Source organism: Plasmodium gallinaceum, assembly GCF_900005855.1.
Source record: "Plasmodium gallinaceum strain 8A genome assembly, contig: PGAL8A_v1_62, whole genome shotgun sequence".
Taxonomy (NCBI): domain Eukaryota; phylum Apicomplexa; class Aconoidasida; order Haemosporida; family Plasmodiidae; genus Plasmodium; species Plasmodium gallinaceum.
In genome coordinates, this window is record NW_021628221.1 from 34,064 (window position 1) to 51,830 (window position 17,767).

The 17,767-nt window shown below is 17.8% G+C and overlaps 4 protein-coding genes across 4 annotated transcripts; 2 read left to right on the top strand and 2 right to left on the bottom strand.

Moving 5' to 3' along the window:
- Positions 1–185: 185 nt before the first annotated feature.
- AP2-L (transcription factor with AP2 domain(s), putative) lies at positions 186–4,622 on the bottom strand (the record flags this gene model as incomplete). Its single annotated transcript, XM_028672043.1, has 1 exon — positions 186–4,622. The coding sequence occupies one exon, from the start codon at positions 4,620–4,622 to the stop codon at positions 186–188; it is 4,437 nt and encodes a 1,478-aa protein (XP_028526062.1).
- A 5,624-nt stretch (positions 4,623–10,246) lies between these two features.
- PGAL8A_00094700 (AP-4 complex subunit beta, putative) lies at positions 10,247–13,421 on the top strand (the record flags this gene model as incomplete). Its single annotated transcript, XM_028672054.1, has 4 exons — positions 10,247–10,312; positions 10,463–10,670; positions 10,911–11,719; positions 11,940–13,421. The coding sequence occupies 4 exons, from the start codon at positions 10,247–10,249 to the stop codon at positions 13,419–13,421; spliced, it is 2,565 nt and encodes an 854-aa protein (XP_028526063.1).
- A 561-nt stretch (positions 13,422–13,982) lies between these two features.
- PGAL8A_00094800 (tRNA pseudouridine synthase D, putative) lies at positions 13,983–16,547 on the bottom strand (the record flags this gene model as incomplete). Its single annotated transcript, XM_028672065.1, has 1 exon — positions 13,983–16,547. One exon carries the CDS (start codon positions 16,545–16,547, stop codon positions 13,983–13,985), a length of 2,565 nt encoding a protein of 854 aa, XP_028526064.1.
- A 462-nt stretch (positions 16,548–17,009) lies between these two features.
- On the top strand, positions 17,010–17,471 carry PGAL8A_00094900 (conserved Plasmodium protein, unknown function; the record flags this gene model as incomplete). The annotated part of the gene is made up of 2 exons (XM_028672076.1): positions 17,010–17,109; positions 17,242–17,471. The coding sequence occupies 2 exons, from the start codon at positions 17,010–17,012 to the stop codon at positions 17,469–17,471; spliced, it is 330 nt and encodes a 109-aa protein (XP_028526065.1).
- Between the last annotated feature and the right edge of the window lie 296 nt (positions 17,472–17,767).

Consider the following 17,767-nt stretch of genomic DNA (forward strand, 5'->3'; position numbering starts at 1 on the left):
AAAAGGAAACATAAACGAAAAAATTTTTTTTTTTTTTTTTTTTTTTTTTTTTTCTTTATTTTATTTTTTTTTTTTTTTTTAAGACTTTATTTTAAAATACATTTTTACATTTTCTATCCTCCCTTTTTTTTTTATTCTTGCCATAATCTAAAATGAAAAGTGCAAAAAAAAAAAAAAAAACTAATTTAATCAATTTTTTGGTTGGCAGCACCTGAAAAAAACGAGGACCATTCAAGAGCTTCAATAATAAACAATTGCTTCCTTAAAGAAATATTATGTGGAAGTGTGTGATAAATAATAAATTTATGAAACAAAGATATATATGGTCTAAGCTGAGAAATATTTTTAACAGATGTTATAAATTTAAAATGTTTATCAAGCAATGTATTGTAATTTTCAAATTTTTGTTTATCAATTAGTTTTAATTTTATTTCTGGTAAGGATTTATGTTTTATATTATTTAATATCATTTCAATGGCTTCCTGTGTTATTTTTAGATATTGTTCATTTGATATTTTTACATCAGAAGAGTTTTCATTATTTTGTTCTGAAGGGGATTCATCTTTAACTTGTATTTTTTCAGAAGTACTTTTTGTTTTATTTCCTAATTCATTATTATTCTCTAATATACTTTTATCTATATTTATTAAATCAGATAACTCATCTTTTTCTTTTTCGCTTATTCCTAACTTATCCTTAAGTAGCCATTCATAATTATCATTACCATTTACTTTTTCAAAAGCCTTTCTACAATAAATAGCTTTATCCCTTGCTCCATAAAATCCAAATTCATCAATAGAAAATTTTTTATGAACAACAAATGTACTTACCCAACTCTGGGATAATTCGTCATATCCAACTCCTTCGCATCTTGGTAACTTAGCTGCTTTTTTTAAATGGGATGTTCCATTAACTTTTATTTGATTCCATCTATTTCTTGGCTGAATTTCTGGTAGATTGAAAAGTTTTTCTGCTTGTTTTCTACAGTTAACAGCTCTTTCTCTAGCATTTTCAAATCCATATTGACTTATGGGAAAATAATGTTTATGGTATTTTCCATCAATTTTCCAATGAGCTATCCATCTTTGTCTATTCTTATCAAAACAAACACCACCTACTCTTGTTATTTGAGAAACTTTGTTCAAGACTTCCTTTTTTTCATCATCTAAACTTTTGTTACTTTTTTCACTCCTTACTTTGTTTCTTTTTTTCGTTATTTTTTTTTGTACACTCGGTTCTATATGCTTTTGTTGATCAGTGCTGTTCTTTTTTATTTTGAAAAAATTTGGATCATAAGTATCATTTACTTCTTCTTTAACACCTTCATTAGTTTTAAGGGTTTCTCCAGTGGTTCCCTCATAATTATTTGATAAAACATTGTCTATCGTTTTATTTGGAGCACTTAATGAGTTTGATGTATTTTCATCATTATTACTAAAAGTATCCTGATTAAGTGAATTAACATTATTTTTATTACTTTCCACGTAGTTATTAAGATAACTATTAATGCTATTAAAAACATTATCACAATTTCTATTTTCATTATCAATATTATTTCCATTGGTCATATTATCATAAATTGTTCCATTTGGAGAATTAGGTTTATTATTCATAAGATTGGTATTACTTACTGCAAATCCTTCTTCATTGTGACCATACAACTGACTATTTTCTTCATAACATTCATTATGACTATTATTTACACTTATATTGCAACTATTTTCAAAATAATTTGTACTGATCTCACTTTTATTGGTGTTATTATTATACTTGCTAGTGTTATTTAGATCTCCATTAATATTTTTCTTATTTTCATTATCAACATTGCTATCTTTTTCATCATATCTATAATTATCATTACTATTATTTTCATTATTGCTGTTATATTCTTCATTTTCATCCTCATTTTCATTAGATTCTTCATTCTCATTATTTTCATCACTGTCATTGTTATCATCATTATTATTATCGTTATTATTATTATTATTGTTATTATTATTATTGTTATTATTATTATTGTTATTATTATTATTGTTATTATTATTATTGTTGTTATTATTGCCATTATTGCTACTGTTGCTATTGTTGTTATTTCTGTTACTGCTACTGCTGTTGTTACTATCGTTGTTGCCATTATTATTATTATTATTATTATTATTATTATTACTATTATTATTATTATTATTATTACTGTTATTATTTTTAATGTTTTCACCATTATCATTATTATAATTACTTCCATTTCTATTTTGATTTTTATTATTCTTACTTCTTTTATTTTTATCTTGGTTGTTGTCATTATTTAGTAAATTATAATAGTACTCTTCTTTTAAATAATTACAATTTATATTTTTATTATATCTAAAGTCATTAATTTCATTTACATATATCTTATCATTATAATCAATAATATCATCTTCAAAATTCTTATTATTACTCATAAACTTCATAAGATAATTTTTTCCATAATTATAACAACTTTTGTAATTCCTATATATATTAAATAATAATTCTAGATATTCTAAATATCTCTTTTCTTCTGAATAATTATTTCTCAAACTATTTTTTTGTAATCCTTTTATAAAAATAATTAAATGCTCTGAATTTTTGATTAGTTTTTTTATTTCTAAATCATTTCTTTTAAAAATGAATATATAAAGATAAATATAAAAACTCAGGATACTTCTAAATATATACCTCTTCGATTCTACTTTTATCCAATTATGTATATAGTAACAAGAATTTTTTTTTTTTAAAATGTCACTTCGGAAATATGTTTTAAAAATGTTATTCTGTTTTAAACTAGAAAATGTATTTGAAAAAAATTTGTTCAAAATTTTAACAATATTTTTTTTCATTATATACTTGGAAATTTTTAATCTTAAAGATCTATATATGTAATATATAATATATCTAAATAAATTTTTCTCTTTGTTCTTTTTTATTAAATTCAATTTTTTGTGAATAAAGATAAATGATTTCTTTATATTTTTGTTATATAATGAAATAAATGTATTAGAATTGTACGAATTATATAATAAAAATTTCAAAAAAAATTTACTTTCTTTTGTGCATGTGAAAATATTATGGGAATTCATTTTATCACATATTTCATTTTTAATTTTAAGAAATTTATATTTTATGAAATTATTTCTTCTTGAGTTTGTTACTAATATATTCTTATATTTTCTGTTAATATCCTTATTATATAAATCATTATTATTTTTATTTAATATGGTAAAAATTAAACATTCTTTTAACTTATTATTTTTCATATTATATTGCTCTCTTATTTTTCTAAAGTTTAATCTATTTATTTTTTTATATTCAAAATATGATATATTTTCTTTTTTTGTTAATATATCCTCTAAAATGTACTTCCATTCAAAAATATTAAAATTGTGTTTACTACTATCTATTAAATTAATTAATTTGTGGTATTCATTTAAATATATAGTTTTTTTTTGATTAATTATTAATTCTTCATTTTCTATTATATATTTTATTAATATTTCCTCTATATTGTTTTTATTCAAAAATCCTTTCAATATTTCAACTTCTAATTTTTTATTATTATTCTTATGTCTACAATATTTATATTCTTTTAAAAAAATACAAGTATTGTTTTTACTGAAACACTTAATATAAAAATAATATTTTTTTTTTTTAATGTATTTTTTTGAATTCTTAATTCTTTTGCGTTCTATAAAAAACTTAGAATAATATTTTTTTTTCTTCAAAGGTTTTGGTGAAGAATAAAATAAATTTTCTTTATTATTACTTATATGCATTTTACTTGGAATATTGTTATTTATTTCATTATTTGTATTACTCATTTTGAAATTTAAAAAATTTACGGTATCACTTTTTCTTTCTTCAATTATTTTTTTTATAAAATCTTCATATTTTATAAAACTACGTATCATTTCTTTAGACTTTTCTAATCCATATTTTTGAATTGGAAATACACTCATAATCATTTTTTTACTAACTTTATCAAACATAGAAAAAAGATATAAATTAAAAATATCTATATAATAGCACCCTGAATAGTAATGATCGTTATTATTTTCTGATGAACATAAAAAATCATTATCACTTCGAATTGAATTATAATTTTTATGATATACTTCATTAATATTTTCATTACTTTTATTTATATTATTAATAAAATTAAAAAAGTTGTTAATATTTTTTTCTTCTTTAAACTTTTTAAGAATATTATTATTTTCTTTTTTAAATTCCAAATAATCCTTATGAAAAATTTTTGGTGGATCAATACCACTTTGTAAATGTTCAATTTTTTCAGATGCATTATATTCAAAATCTGCTTCTACTAAAATTATAAATGACAATATGTGATATCCTAAATATAATTTTCCATCTATAACTAATGAATATAGCCAGTCATTAGCCACATTTTTAAAGTTTATACTTGAATAGAATTTTAAGAAATAGAATAAATCTGAATGTATAGAAAATGTTTTATATTCCTTACTAATCAGGTCTAATAATCTCACACCTTCAGAATTGTAACATAATTCCTCTTCTGTTTCCCGTCTACATAAGTCTGAAGTAGAATTTTTAAATATGTTAAAATTATATTGTTTTACTAAAATCATGTTTTTTTTTTTTTTTTTTTTTTTTTTTTTTTTTTTTTTTTTTTTTTTTTTTTTTTTTTATTTTATTTATTTATTTTTATTTTATTTATTTTTCTTTTGTTGCTTTATTATTTTAAATTTATTTGTATATTTAATATAATATGCTAATTAGAATATAATTATATTTTTCAAAAAAAAAAAAAATAGAAACAATTTTAAAATTTTAGAAATAGTTTATATTTATATTAGATTAAGGTGAATTATATTAATTTTTTTAACAATTTTCAAATTAATAAATCATATATGTATTATAAAAATCAGTTTTTCGTTATAGTACACTTTTATTTTCTATTTTTTTATTAATACATTAAGAATTATTTTTTTTTATATATAAGAAATGTATATAAAAACATGCAACTTAATTTTCTTTTTTGTCCACTATTGATTTAAAATATTCACGAAAGATTAAAAATAAACTTAAAATATTAAAAAATAAAATTTGTATTATTCACTCTAAAGTAAAAATTCATAAAATACTAATAATAAAAAGGATAATATATATATATATATATATATAGTAGGTGTATATATTTGATGTAATAAGTGACAATAAAATTTAAAAAACAAAAAAAAATTAATAAAAAAACAAATCTATTTAATAAATAAAAAAAATAAAACAAAATTTTGTAAATTTATTTATAATTAACAAAAGTACTGTAATTATTTTTATAAAAATATATGTAGGTTTATTTTTTTGTGAATTTCATAGAGTACTTATAGACAATTAAAAATCATAAATTAATCAATATATGAATTAAAAATATTAGTAAAAATCCTTTATATATATAAAAAAAAATATATATTATTGAAATTTAAAAATAAACTATAATAGATTTACGTAAATGAAAAAAAAAATTTATATGTAATAACCTACGAAAAGCATATAAGGTATATAGGATTGTAATATAAATACACAAACATTTACATTTATACACTTTATTTTTTAAAATACGCTTTTAAGTTAAAGAATTAAAATGAAAAAATTTAATAATTTTTTTAAAAAGAATTAAAAAATAGTAAATTAAAATAAAACTTTAATAAATAAAAAGACATTTTTCTTACATTATCAACTAATTTAAATGAATACAAAATAATAAAATAAAGATAATAAAAATTTTTAAAAATTCAAAATACTCTAAAATTATACATTTTATTTTTATTACATGTAAATTTTACAAAAATTTGAAAGAATTTCTTATGTTTAAATAAAAACTATTGAAATAAATGCATATATATATATATATATATATATATATGAATATATTTTTTTAAATAGATTAATGCCATGAATTTTTATTTTTTGTGTTTATCAATATGAATAAGTAAATTCGAGAAAATTATCTCAAAAAGAAAAATAGGAGTTAAAATTAAAAAGAATAACAAAATTTATAATTAACAGAACAATTCAGTGCATAGCGTATTATATTTAAAATAAAAAAAAAAAAAATTATATAAGCATGTATTTATACTTGAACAAATTATAAGGAACAAAAATACATTAAAATGTTAAAAGCAAATAAAAATATCCAATGAACATGTAATTTCAACATCAATATGAACGAAAGAAAATTTTTTTTTTTGATTAAAAAAAAAAAAAAAAAATTTATTATCATATACAAAAAAATATTTTTTTTGAAATTATTTTTTTAATTAATTTTTTCTCTACATGTGGTATCCACATTTTTTTTTTTCTTATGCATAAACTTTTTTTGGATTCTATTTCTTCTCGAAAAATAAAAATAGCAAGATTTTTTTCACCACTGCATGTTTTTCAATAAAACACAATCTCATATATATAAACATAATCTCATTACTGTAAAAATATATACTTATATATATGTATATATATATATATATACATATATATACATATATATATATATATATAATATATATATATAACAAAATATTAAATAAACTAACTTTTTTGCTTTTTTCTATACTTTAAAATTTACGGAAAATTGTAAAAGCTCTTTTAAGTTAGTTATTTTATTATTTTTTTTTTTTTTTTTTTTTTTTTTTTTTTATATCAGCATGAACTTTTTAATTTTTTTTGAAATATTTTACATTTAAAAAAATAAAATAATGCAATAATAAACATGTAATATGTAAATACACGATTGTTTCTTTTTTTTCAATAAAAAAAAATTATACTTTTTTCACAAATTAATAAGGAAAAAAAAAAATGTTTAAAAAATAAAATATATCAAAAGCAAAAATATAATTGCCCTTTGTTTGTTCTTGGCTTGATATTAACTTTCGATAAAAGAACAAAAAAAAAGTTTTAGGATTTTTGTTGTAACATTTTACAAGATCAATTAAAAAAAAAAAAGTGCAAAAAAAAGGAACTAACAAGAAAATTTATTGACATGCAAAACTCTATAAAAAAAAAAAAAAATTATTTTATTTAGTAATAATTAACTGTAAGTTAACAAAATTTTATTATGCAGTTATTATTTTTTTTATAATTTTTTTTAATTATATTTATACATAGAAATGGAAATTTTTTCCCAAACCATTTTTAGAGGAAAGATAAAAAAAAACCTTAAACCATACGTTGAAAGAAGAAGAATTTTAAATGAATTTTATAAAAATTTATTATATCTTTTTTATTTCAAAATCCGATATGTTAATGTGTTTATAAAATAGGTACAAAATTGAAAGCAAAGTTCATAATAAAAATGAGCTACAACGGATTTAAAAAGCCATTATGTGTAATATTTTTTTTTTTTTTTATGACCTTTTTATATAACTTAAGTTTGAAGTAAAAAATTGTAAAAAAATAAAAAAAAAAAAATTTAATTCTTATGTGACTTTTTCATAAGAATTCTACATTTTATTTTATTATATTTAATTTCGTTTTAATATATTTTTTATTTATGTTACTCTACTACATTGAGTTTCATTACATTTTATTTAATATACTTTTTTGTTTCTTGTTATTGTTTGCATACACGCTAAAAATATACCAAGAGTTGCATATTTTTTAAAAATTAAAAGTATTTGTGGCCTAATAGTTAAATGATAAACTATTTAATATAAGATAGTTTTCTGATTAACAAAAACGTTTTTATAAATTAATGCACATTCATATTTTAAAGTTTTAAGGTTTGGATTTACATAGAAATTTTTACGTTTTTTTTCATAGTTACTTCTGATAAAATAAGGATAAAGCTCTGATATTTTTATACTTAGTTATTTTTTATTATAAAACTCGAAATTTCTTTAAAGATATAAAATATTTATCAAAAATATACGAATTCTATGATAACTTAAAATTTAAAATTTTTTCTATTTTATATGCATAAGAATAAGAACGGAGAACTAATAAATAAAAAAATAATATTTAAAAAAAATGAATAATATTAAAATTCTTTTACATTATTATATCTAAACATACTATTTTTATTTTAAAAAATTACGTAATTTAATTTTATTGTATTTACACATAAATCAAATTCACCCTAGAAAATTTAATAGACATATTTCAAATTTTTTTTTAAATAAAATTAATAACTATAAAGAAAAAGTTTGGTTCATATATATCATTTTATTAAAAGCATATTTTATAATAAGCTTATAACTACTCCTTCACAATTTTTTTTTTCTCTTTTGCAAACGCCTTTTTAAATCATTTTAAATAATAACATTAGAAAAAACAAATAATAACTAAAATAACTCATGATACTAATAAAATGAAAAACGCTTTCTTTGCTCCAAATACATATTATTTTCTTATTTTTTTTTTTTTAGTTTCTTTCTAATAATATTTTAAGATTTATTCTGGCTAAAAAAAAAAATATATCTATAGTGCACTAAAAATTTTTCAAATAATAAATTTTATATAAATATTTTATATACTTTAATGTTTAATTTGAAAAAACAATTATTTTTTAAAATTATATAATACTTGATATGATATATAATATGTATTAGCCCTACAAAAAATTTATATGTTGCCACTTTTTTATCCTTTTTTGTATAATTATTAAAATTCTATTATAAATATAGATTTTGTAAAAAATATTATTTATATTATCATCTAAAATTTAATTTAATAAAAATATTGTGAACATATAATTCATTCTTAATTTTTTATTTATTCTTTTTTTGCTTTATTTTTTTTTTTTTTTTTCTTTTTTTTATTTTTTTTTTTTTTTTGCATGTGTAGTAAAATACTGAACAGTAAGAAAGGAGAACTAAAAAGGTTACTATTTACAAATTTTTATTCATTTATATTATTTATTTAATTTTTTTTTTTTTTTTTTTCCTGTTGCTTAATAGAATTATTAAATTATTAGATATATGGATATATTCACTTAATATATTTATTACTAGTGAAAATATTTTTAAGTAGTGTAAAAATACTGTAAACTGTATTTAATCTAAGCAATAAAAACGTACTGAACAAATTATTAAATTTTATTCATTTATTTATCTAATTATTTTGAATATTTTTTAATTTATACTTGTTTTGCTTTTTTCATTTTTTTATCACTTTCACATTAAGATTATTTTTTTTTTTTAATATATGAAATCCTGTATCTCATTGGAAGATCAATTGTATATATTTTAATTAGTCTCCATATATACACGTCTTAATCTTTTATAATTTATATTATAATTTTTGACTGTTATCCACTAGAATGATTTTTATAAAATTTTATAAATAAAATCACTGTTAAAAATTAAAGTGTAAAATTTTTTTTTTTATCATTCTTTATGAAATACTTCTCTTTTTACTTTCATTATTATAATTTACTATAAATGTTCTAAAAAATATTTAAAATTATATAAATAAAATAACTTAACAACTATTTTAAATTTATATTATTCATTTATTTCAAATGAAAATAATGTTGTGTCTACAATTCTTATAGCTTATTCAAAAAAATTATTTTGTAAAATACTAATTTTTCTCCTTTTTTTTTTTCGTTTGAAAGCATAAAAAATATATAAATTCATCATAATATTTAACAATTAAAAAAAAAATATTTATTTTTAATAAAAATATGCCTTAAATATACATTTTTTCACAAAGCTTAAAATATTTAAAATTTAAAAAATGGAATTACATATAAAAAAAAATTTTAAAAAAACAGTGACAATTTTTTTTTTTTCTTAATTTATTTTTTATTTATTCTTATGGGTAATATATGAATTATAAAATTTAATATATGAAGAAAAATTTAGCTCATAAAATTAAAATAAATTTATTTTTTAAAACTCATTATTTACCATTTATATTTTTTTTTTTATAATTTGTTAAAAAAAATTGAAAATGGGAAAATATATATATTTTTTTTCTTTTGAATTGTAAAATGTATTTATTCTATCAATGTTAATTGATACATTCAACTTTTCTTTTGTAGTTGAGAAAATATTTATATTATATATTAAATTAAATATATAATTAGCTTTAATTTATTATAAAAACATATTTTTTAAATTATCTTAAATTAGTTATATTTTTTAATAATATTTAACCTCAAAAAAAAAAAAAAAAAAAAAAAAAAAACTAGGTGTTATTTATTTACTATTTTTATATAGTATTTAACTTTTTCTAATATATAACTTTCTTTGATATGTCTCCTGTCCAAGTAAAAAAGAAAAATACGCCAATTCCACAATATTTTGTAGAATGCAAAAAAGTAAAAATATATATTTAAAATATGATGAATTTTAAAATGTATAAAAAAATTGTAGTTAATTGTCATTGAGAAAATATATATATATGAATATACCTGTGTGCATATTAATTTATAAAGTATTTAAATTTTCGTAATACAATCTGTTTGTAGAGTGAGATTAACAAATTAAAAGAAGTTTTAAAAAAATTACCTCAAGAAAGAGACGATGATAAAAAAAGAGAAGTCTTAAAGAAGGTTATAGCATATATGACTTTAGGCATTGACGTTTCTAAATTATTTCCAGATATTATAATGATGTCAAGTACAAATGATATAATCCAAAAAAAAATGATTTATTTATATTTAAATAACTATGCAGGTTAATTATTTCATCTTATATTGATTAATGGAATATTTTTTAACGGCTTTGTTTATTTTTTTTTTTTTTTTAACATATAATAAAATTCTATTTTTATTAATTTCTAATTATATAAAAATATTTTATATTATTTATTACATTAATTATATTTCTAATTATAATAATAATATCACTTTATAAAACATCTGTTCAATCTTTTTTTTTTTTTTTTTTTTTTTCAATTTGTTATTAATACCACAGAAACTAATTCTGAATTATCTTTACTTACTATAAATACTTTACAAAAAGATAGTAAGGATGAAGACCCAATAATAAGAGGATTAGCTTTACGTAGTTTTTGTAACTTAAGAATAAATAATTTATTTGAATATATTGAAGGTCCTTTATTTAATGGATTAAAAGACAAAAATCCATATGTTAGACGAATTGCTATTATTAGTTGCGTAAAGTTAATAAAAATGAATCCCCAAATTTCTATAAAAAATGATGTTATAAAAATATTAAAAAATATGTTATTAAATAATGATCCCCAATGTATAATAAATGCTGTACATGCTTTAAATGAAATATTGATTGATGAAGGTGGATTAAAAGTAAATAAAGAAATTATTTTTAATATGCTAAATAAGTTATCAAGTTTTAATGAATGGGGTAAATGTGTGGTTTTAAACATTGTAAGCACATATTTGCCAGATAATGAAGATGAAATGTATGATATTATGAATATATTAGAAAATCACATAAGAGATTTTTCTTCAGCCGTATTTTTATCATGCTTAAAATGTTTTCTAAATTTCTCTATGAATGATCAGGATCTACAAATACAAATATTTGAAAGGATGAAAGATCCTTTACTAACCTTAATATCAACTTCTTCTTGTGAAATTTCTTATGTTGTTTTGTTGCATACTAATTTATTATTACATGAAGCAAACAAATTAAATTATAAAATATTTGAATATGATTTTAAGCATTTTTTTTTTCGATTTAATGATCTGACATATATAAAAGATATTAAATTAGATATTCTTGTATCTGTAGCATCAAAGGTAAATTCATTATGATTTTTTCTTCTTTTAAATTTTTGTATTAATTTATTATTTTTTATTAGATTACTTCTAACTTGTTATTTGAATTTCTCTAATATTTTTATTAATTTTCTTTTTATGTTATTTTTCATTGTATGAATTTTATAAATACCTTACTATTTTATTTTTATTTTATCCATCTATATATACTTAAATATATATAATTTTTTTTTTTTTCAAGAATAATGTAGTTTTAATAATTAATGAATTAAGTGAATATATTTCAGATAGCAATACTGAAATCGCTCAGAAATCTATATATTCTATTGGATGTATAGCTTTAAAAATACCAAAAGCTATTTCAAAAATTGTCGAACTGGCGTTATCATCCTTCTTACCAATGAATTATTCATATATAAGTAGTGCTACACTAACAATTTTAGCTAATATATTAAGGAAATATGAAGAGTACACAAAAATAATTATTGATGAAATTGTAAAATGTGATACTAGATTAATCGATAATGTAGGAATAACTTCTTATATTTGGATAGTTGGAGAATATTGTGATTACATAGAAAATGCCCCATATATTTTAGAAGAATATGTTAATTTGACGAATTGTTCTTATTTATTTATGTTGGAGTTATTAACAGCTTGTATAAAAGTTTTATATAAGAGACCTGCTGAAATGAAAACTATTGTAGCATCCTTATTCGACAATATATTAAAAAATTATAAATATCCTGAACTAACAGACAAAATGTATTTTTACTATAAAATGTTAAGTTATAATTATGAAGAAGCTTTTAATATAATTTCTTGTAAAAAGAAACTAGTAAAAAATTTTTGTGAATCAAATGAAAATACATTATTAGATAATCTATATAATGAATTTAACACTTTATCAGTATTATACAAGCATCCTATAAATAAATTTGTTGAGTATTCTAAAATATCCTTCGGAGGGATATACGATCCTGAAGGAAATAATGATACAGATAATTTAAATGTAAATTATAATTTAGATGATAAAAATTTAGATAAAAATTACAAGTCAGAAAAAAATTGTAATCTTAACGATAATTTAGACAATGATAGTAAAAAAGAAAATAATAATTTACTTAATATAAATGAAGATATATTACTAATTGATGATAAAAATAATTATGAAATTAATAAAAAAAATATCAACAATAAAAATATTGTGCAAGAAAATCTTAATACTTGTTCCAGTAGTAACGGTGATTATATGATTTTAGATAAAAATTCAGATGTACCAAATAATAATTTTCAGGTTATCACAGAAAAAAAAGATGAATATGGAGTGTCAAACTTATATAATTTTAAAAAGTTAAAAGAAATTATAATTGATGCTGATAATATAAATCCAGAGGAGTATCAAGAACAATGGAATCTTTTATCAGAAAAAAATAATGAAAAAATATATTTGAGAAAAAATTATCATAATTTGAAATTAGAAACTATTGATGAGCTAATAACAAAATATAATATAATAACATTAGCTTCAGGAGAAATAGATCAATGTTTAAAATTTTACTTGTATTCTCAATTTTATACAATGCATTATATATTTATTGAACTTATTTTTGATAAAACAGAAAACTCCATTAATTGGATACTTAAATCTAATTGTGAAAATATCAATCTTATTGAGCAATTCACTGATTGTTTCAGAGATATTTTTATTGATTATATGTAGTTTTTTTTTCCTTTTTTATAAAACAAAAAATTATAAACATAATAGTAGTTATATTTTTTATTATTTTAAACATTTATATATATCATATTTTTATAAGAAAAAATACAAATTTTAATTTGTTATACGTTATTTTTGTATAATTTTTTTTTTTTTTTAAATTAATGCGTTCACACAAAATTTTCATATACATTTTTTATCCTCTAAATTAAATACATAAAATGTGATGTGAATTACTATTTAAAAAAAAAAAAAAAAAAAAAATTGATATTTTATGTTTTTTTTTATATCAAATTATAATTTTTTAGTATAAAATGAGAAAAAAAAATAACAAATATCTAAAAGCCGTATTTTTTTTTTTTTTAATTTATTAAAATATAAAATTATTTAAATTTTTGTAAAATTGTATATAACTATTTTTTAATTTAAATATTATTTACTAAAGAAAATTTTCATTCTTTTAATTTTATAAAATAAATATATATTTCTGTTTTAACTAATTTAATAATTATTATAACTTTAGTGAAAAATTTAATTTTATTTTTTTAAAGTTTATAATATTTTTTATTCTCTTAATCCTTTTATTTTTTTTTCATATCTTTTGCAATTTTTAATCAAATTATGAACTAGTAGTTCATTCTGCTTTCCATACAATTCTCTTATAAGCATAGTTGCATAAGATGAAGAATTTAAGTTAAAATTTAATATGAGAGCATTAAATTTATATTTATTTTTTTTTTGTTTACTATTATTACTACTGTCTTTTTGAAAATTTATGTTTTTTATTTCTTCATCCTTATTTATTAAAGAAATATTTTTATTTCTTTTCATTCGAATAATGTTTTGTGTATTTTTATTGTCATTTTTATTCTTCATATATTTTGTATTGTTTCCAAACTCTATATTTTCAGAACAGTCAATATTTTCATTACAATTATTATTATTACATTGATTGTTTACATTATAACTTTTACATTCTTCTTTCTTTAAAATTTTATTTATTAAAATGGTTGAATACAAATCTGAAATAAATTTAGCTTTAGGTTCATTATATTCATAAAAACAATAATAAAAATTCTTAGGAATTACAACTATATTCCTAAAAACACATGTCATTCCATATTCATATTCAAAAGAATTTATATATTTATCAAACTGTTTTATTATATATAAAATTTTTTTAATTGGAAAAACATCATTTAAGATGTCTTCACATTTAAATTTAATAGATTTTTTTATATTTGTTTGTTTTAAATCATTAACAAAACTATCAAATATATTGCAATTTAATCTAAACAAATTGTCTTCATATAAAATATAAATTAAATATAATAATATTTCTAAAAAAACTAAGCGAATTTTTTGACCCCGAAATTTCCTATAAAGATTTTTAAAAACATTTAAATATGATAATCTGTATGGCATACTTCCTAAAACAGGTAAAACAACATTATATATATTTAAATTATTTATTTTATTATCATATATAGTTATATAATTATGTTGATTTTTTTTTTCATTTGTTTCTGATTGAATTTCTTTTGTAAATACAAAATCACTTTCTTCTAATTTTATTCCAAAATTTTCTAATCTATAAGAAGTTAAAAAATTAAATATTTTTGCACTGTAAGAGTGCATATGAAATCGTCTAACTTCCATACTTATCCCTTTAACGCAGATTTTTTCATTTTTATAAAAATATTTTTGCTTTTCATATTTTCCATCATTTAATTTATTCACTAAGTGTTCATCCTTTTTAATATTTATGTTTCTCATCGATTGTCCATTTTTTTTATTATTTATATTATTTTTATTTTCCTGATTTTGATTTTTTTCATATATATATAAATTTCGAAGCAGGACAAAAGCTTCATATTCAGAATTATTCATATATGAATAAAAATATTTATGTGAAAATAATTGTTTGTTTAATTCATTATTTTGCAATATATAGTTTTTTTTAAGTAATTTATTCATTTTAAGGGTAAAATATCTAAAAGCAAATGTAGCATTTTTTTTTTTGAATATATTACATGCATTTTTCATATAAATAGTTATACTATCTTTAATGATATTTCCATTCAAAAATTTTTTTTCAAATATATTTGGGTCTAAAACAAAATTTATATATTCTTTATAGTTTCTAGATATCAGAGCTTTTCCTTTGTTAAATGTATTTTTATATACACCAAATCGTTGCATACCAAAATAATTAATAAATCCATATTTTTTAATATAATCCAATCTATTTCTTAAATAATCTTCATTATTTTGAACATTTCTTAAAACAACTATAAAACTATTTCCTCGATGTTCACCTAACTCTATATTTTTATCTAATTTTTCAATATTACAAATTAATAATTTTTTCGCTTTTTTGTTTAAATATAAATTTTTTATATTATTAATTTCTCTTATATAACTAAAATTTGTTGATATTATTTGAGTAGAAACACTTCTTTTATCTTTAAAACCTGAATAATGAAAATTTTTAATTGGAATTTCAGAAGCTTTGCTAATTTCTCTAATTGCTTCTTGTGTATCTTTATTAACTTTGTATAAAATAAATTTAACATAATACTCTGATTTTACTTTACTATTTTCATCATTATTTGTTAACACAAAATTTTTTGAAGAATTTTCTTTTTTTTTAGGTAAAACATCCAAAAATTTATCTTCATTTTTTACATATTTAAAATCATATTCATTAACTTCCTTTTCATTTTTTGTTGTATCATAATCTATTTTTTTATAATTATTACAGAATTGATTTTCATAGCTTAATTTAAAAGTTTTAGCATCTACGTTTTTATTGTCATCTAATATTTTTTTTTTAGCAAATTTTACATTTAATATATTGTTGTTTTTGTCGATTTCATATACATGAAAATCTTCACATTTATATTTGAATACACAATCAAGGCTATTTTTATTTTTTAAATCCCATTTTTTACTTTTATTTATTTCTAGAAAATCGCTCATGAAATGATTAATTCCTACATCTTCTTCCAATAAATATGTTGATGAAAAATAATACAAATTATTTATAAATTTATATTTTTTTAATGAAAAAATAATATTTGCTGAATTTAACAAAAATAAATTATTAAGATTTTTCTTAAAAAGCATTATGTGTGTTTAATTTAATGTTGCATAATTTTTTTTTATAATTCTCTATTTAAAAAAAAAAATAAAAATAAAATAACGAATATTCAATCAATATAGAAAATTAAAAAAAAAAAAAAAAAAATAAATAAAATAAAATAAAATAAAACTATAAAAGGATTAAAAAAAAGAATAGATCAGAAAAAATCAGAAAATTAAACATCAAACTAAGGTTACGTTTGGAATATAAAAAAAAATATTCAAAAAAAAATATAAAAAGTCCTTTGATAAAAAAATTTTATATTTTCAGAATTAAAACAATTTTTAACAATGAATAAACTTCAATTTTTTTAATCTCAATAATAATGTTTGTAAATAAATTATAAAAATTGTATTTTAATTATTAAAATTTTTCTTTGTTTTTAGGAAAAACATTATATTTATTTTTTTAATATTTCATTAATAAAATTGTTTCAATTTTTACTCATGAATATAAAAAAAAGACTAATAAAAGAAGTAGAAAATTTTAGAAGAACGGTATTACTTAGAGGTAGCCCAGCTTTTAAGATTGGTGTTTGGTTTTCTGGTAAATTTATTATAAATGAATTTCTTTGTAATATTTATTTTTTGACATTCAACTAAATCAATATATATATCTTTGTATTTAAATAGATTTATTATTATTATTTTATTTTTATATTTTTTTTTTTTTTTAAAGGATTAACTATTGGATTAACTTGGATTTTATTTAGCGAATACAATCAACCAAAAACTAATAATTTATTTTTTAAAAAAAAAGAAGCAGACATCTTTACTAATGATGAAATCGAGAAATGGAATAAACCTTATTTTTCCAACGATAACCAAAATCTATTAATAAAAGATTCTAAATTAACAGTTGATGAAAAAAGAAAAATAATACTAAAGGATATATATAAAACAAAATAAAAGAATACAGATTCTTTCCATTAACCTTTATATAACAGCTTATATTTGTAGGATCACACTAAAAAAATTGTATGAAAGATAAATAAAATACATATCAATATAGTAAAAGTTGTCAAACCTTTTCATGAATGTATTAAAAATATACTAAATAAAAATAAGTAAATTTGTTCTTGTTAAATGTAATGAAAAATGCTGAAAAAAATTGTAATTATATAATAGAATTTTAATAACTAAAAGAAATGAGAATACACTAATGTTAAAAAAAAATACAAAATAAATAGTATTATATATTAGAA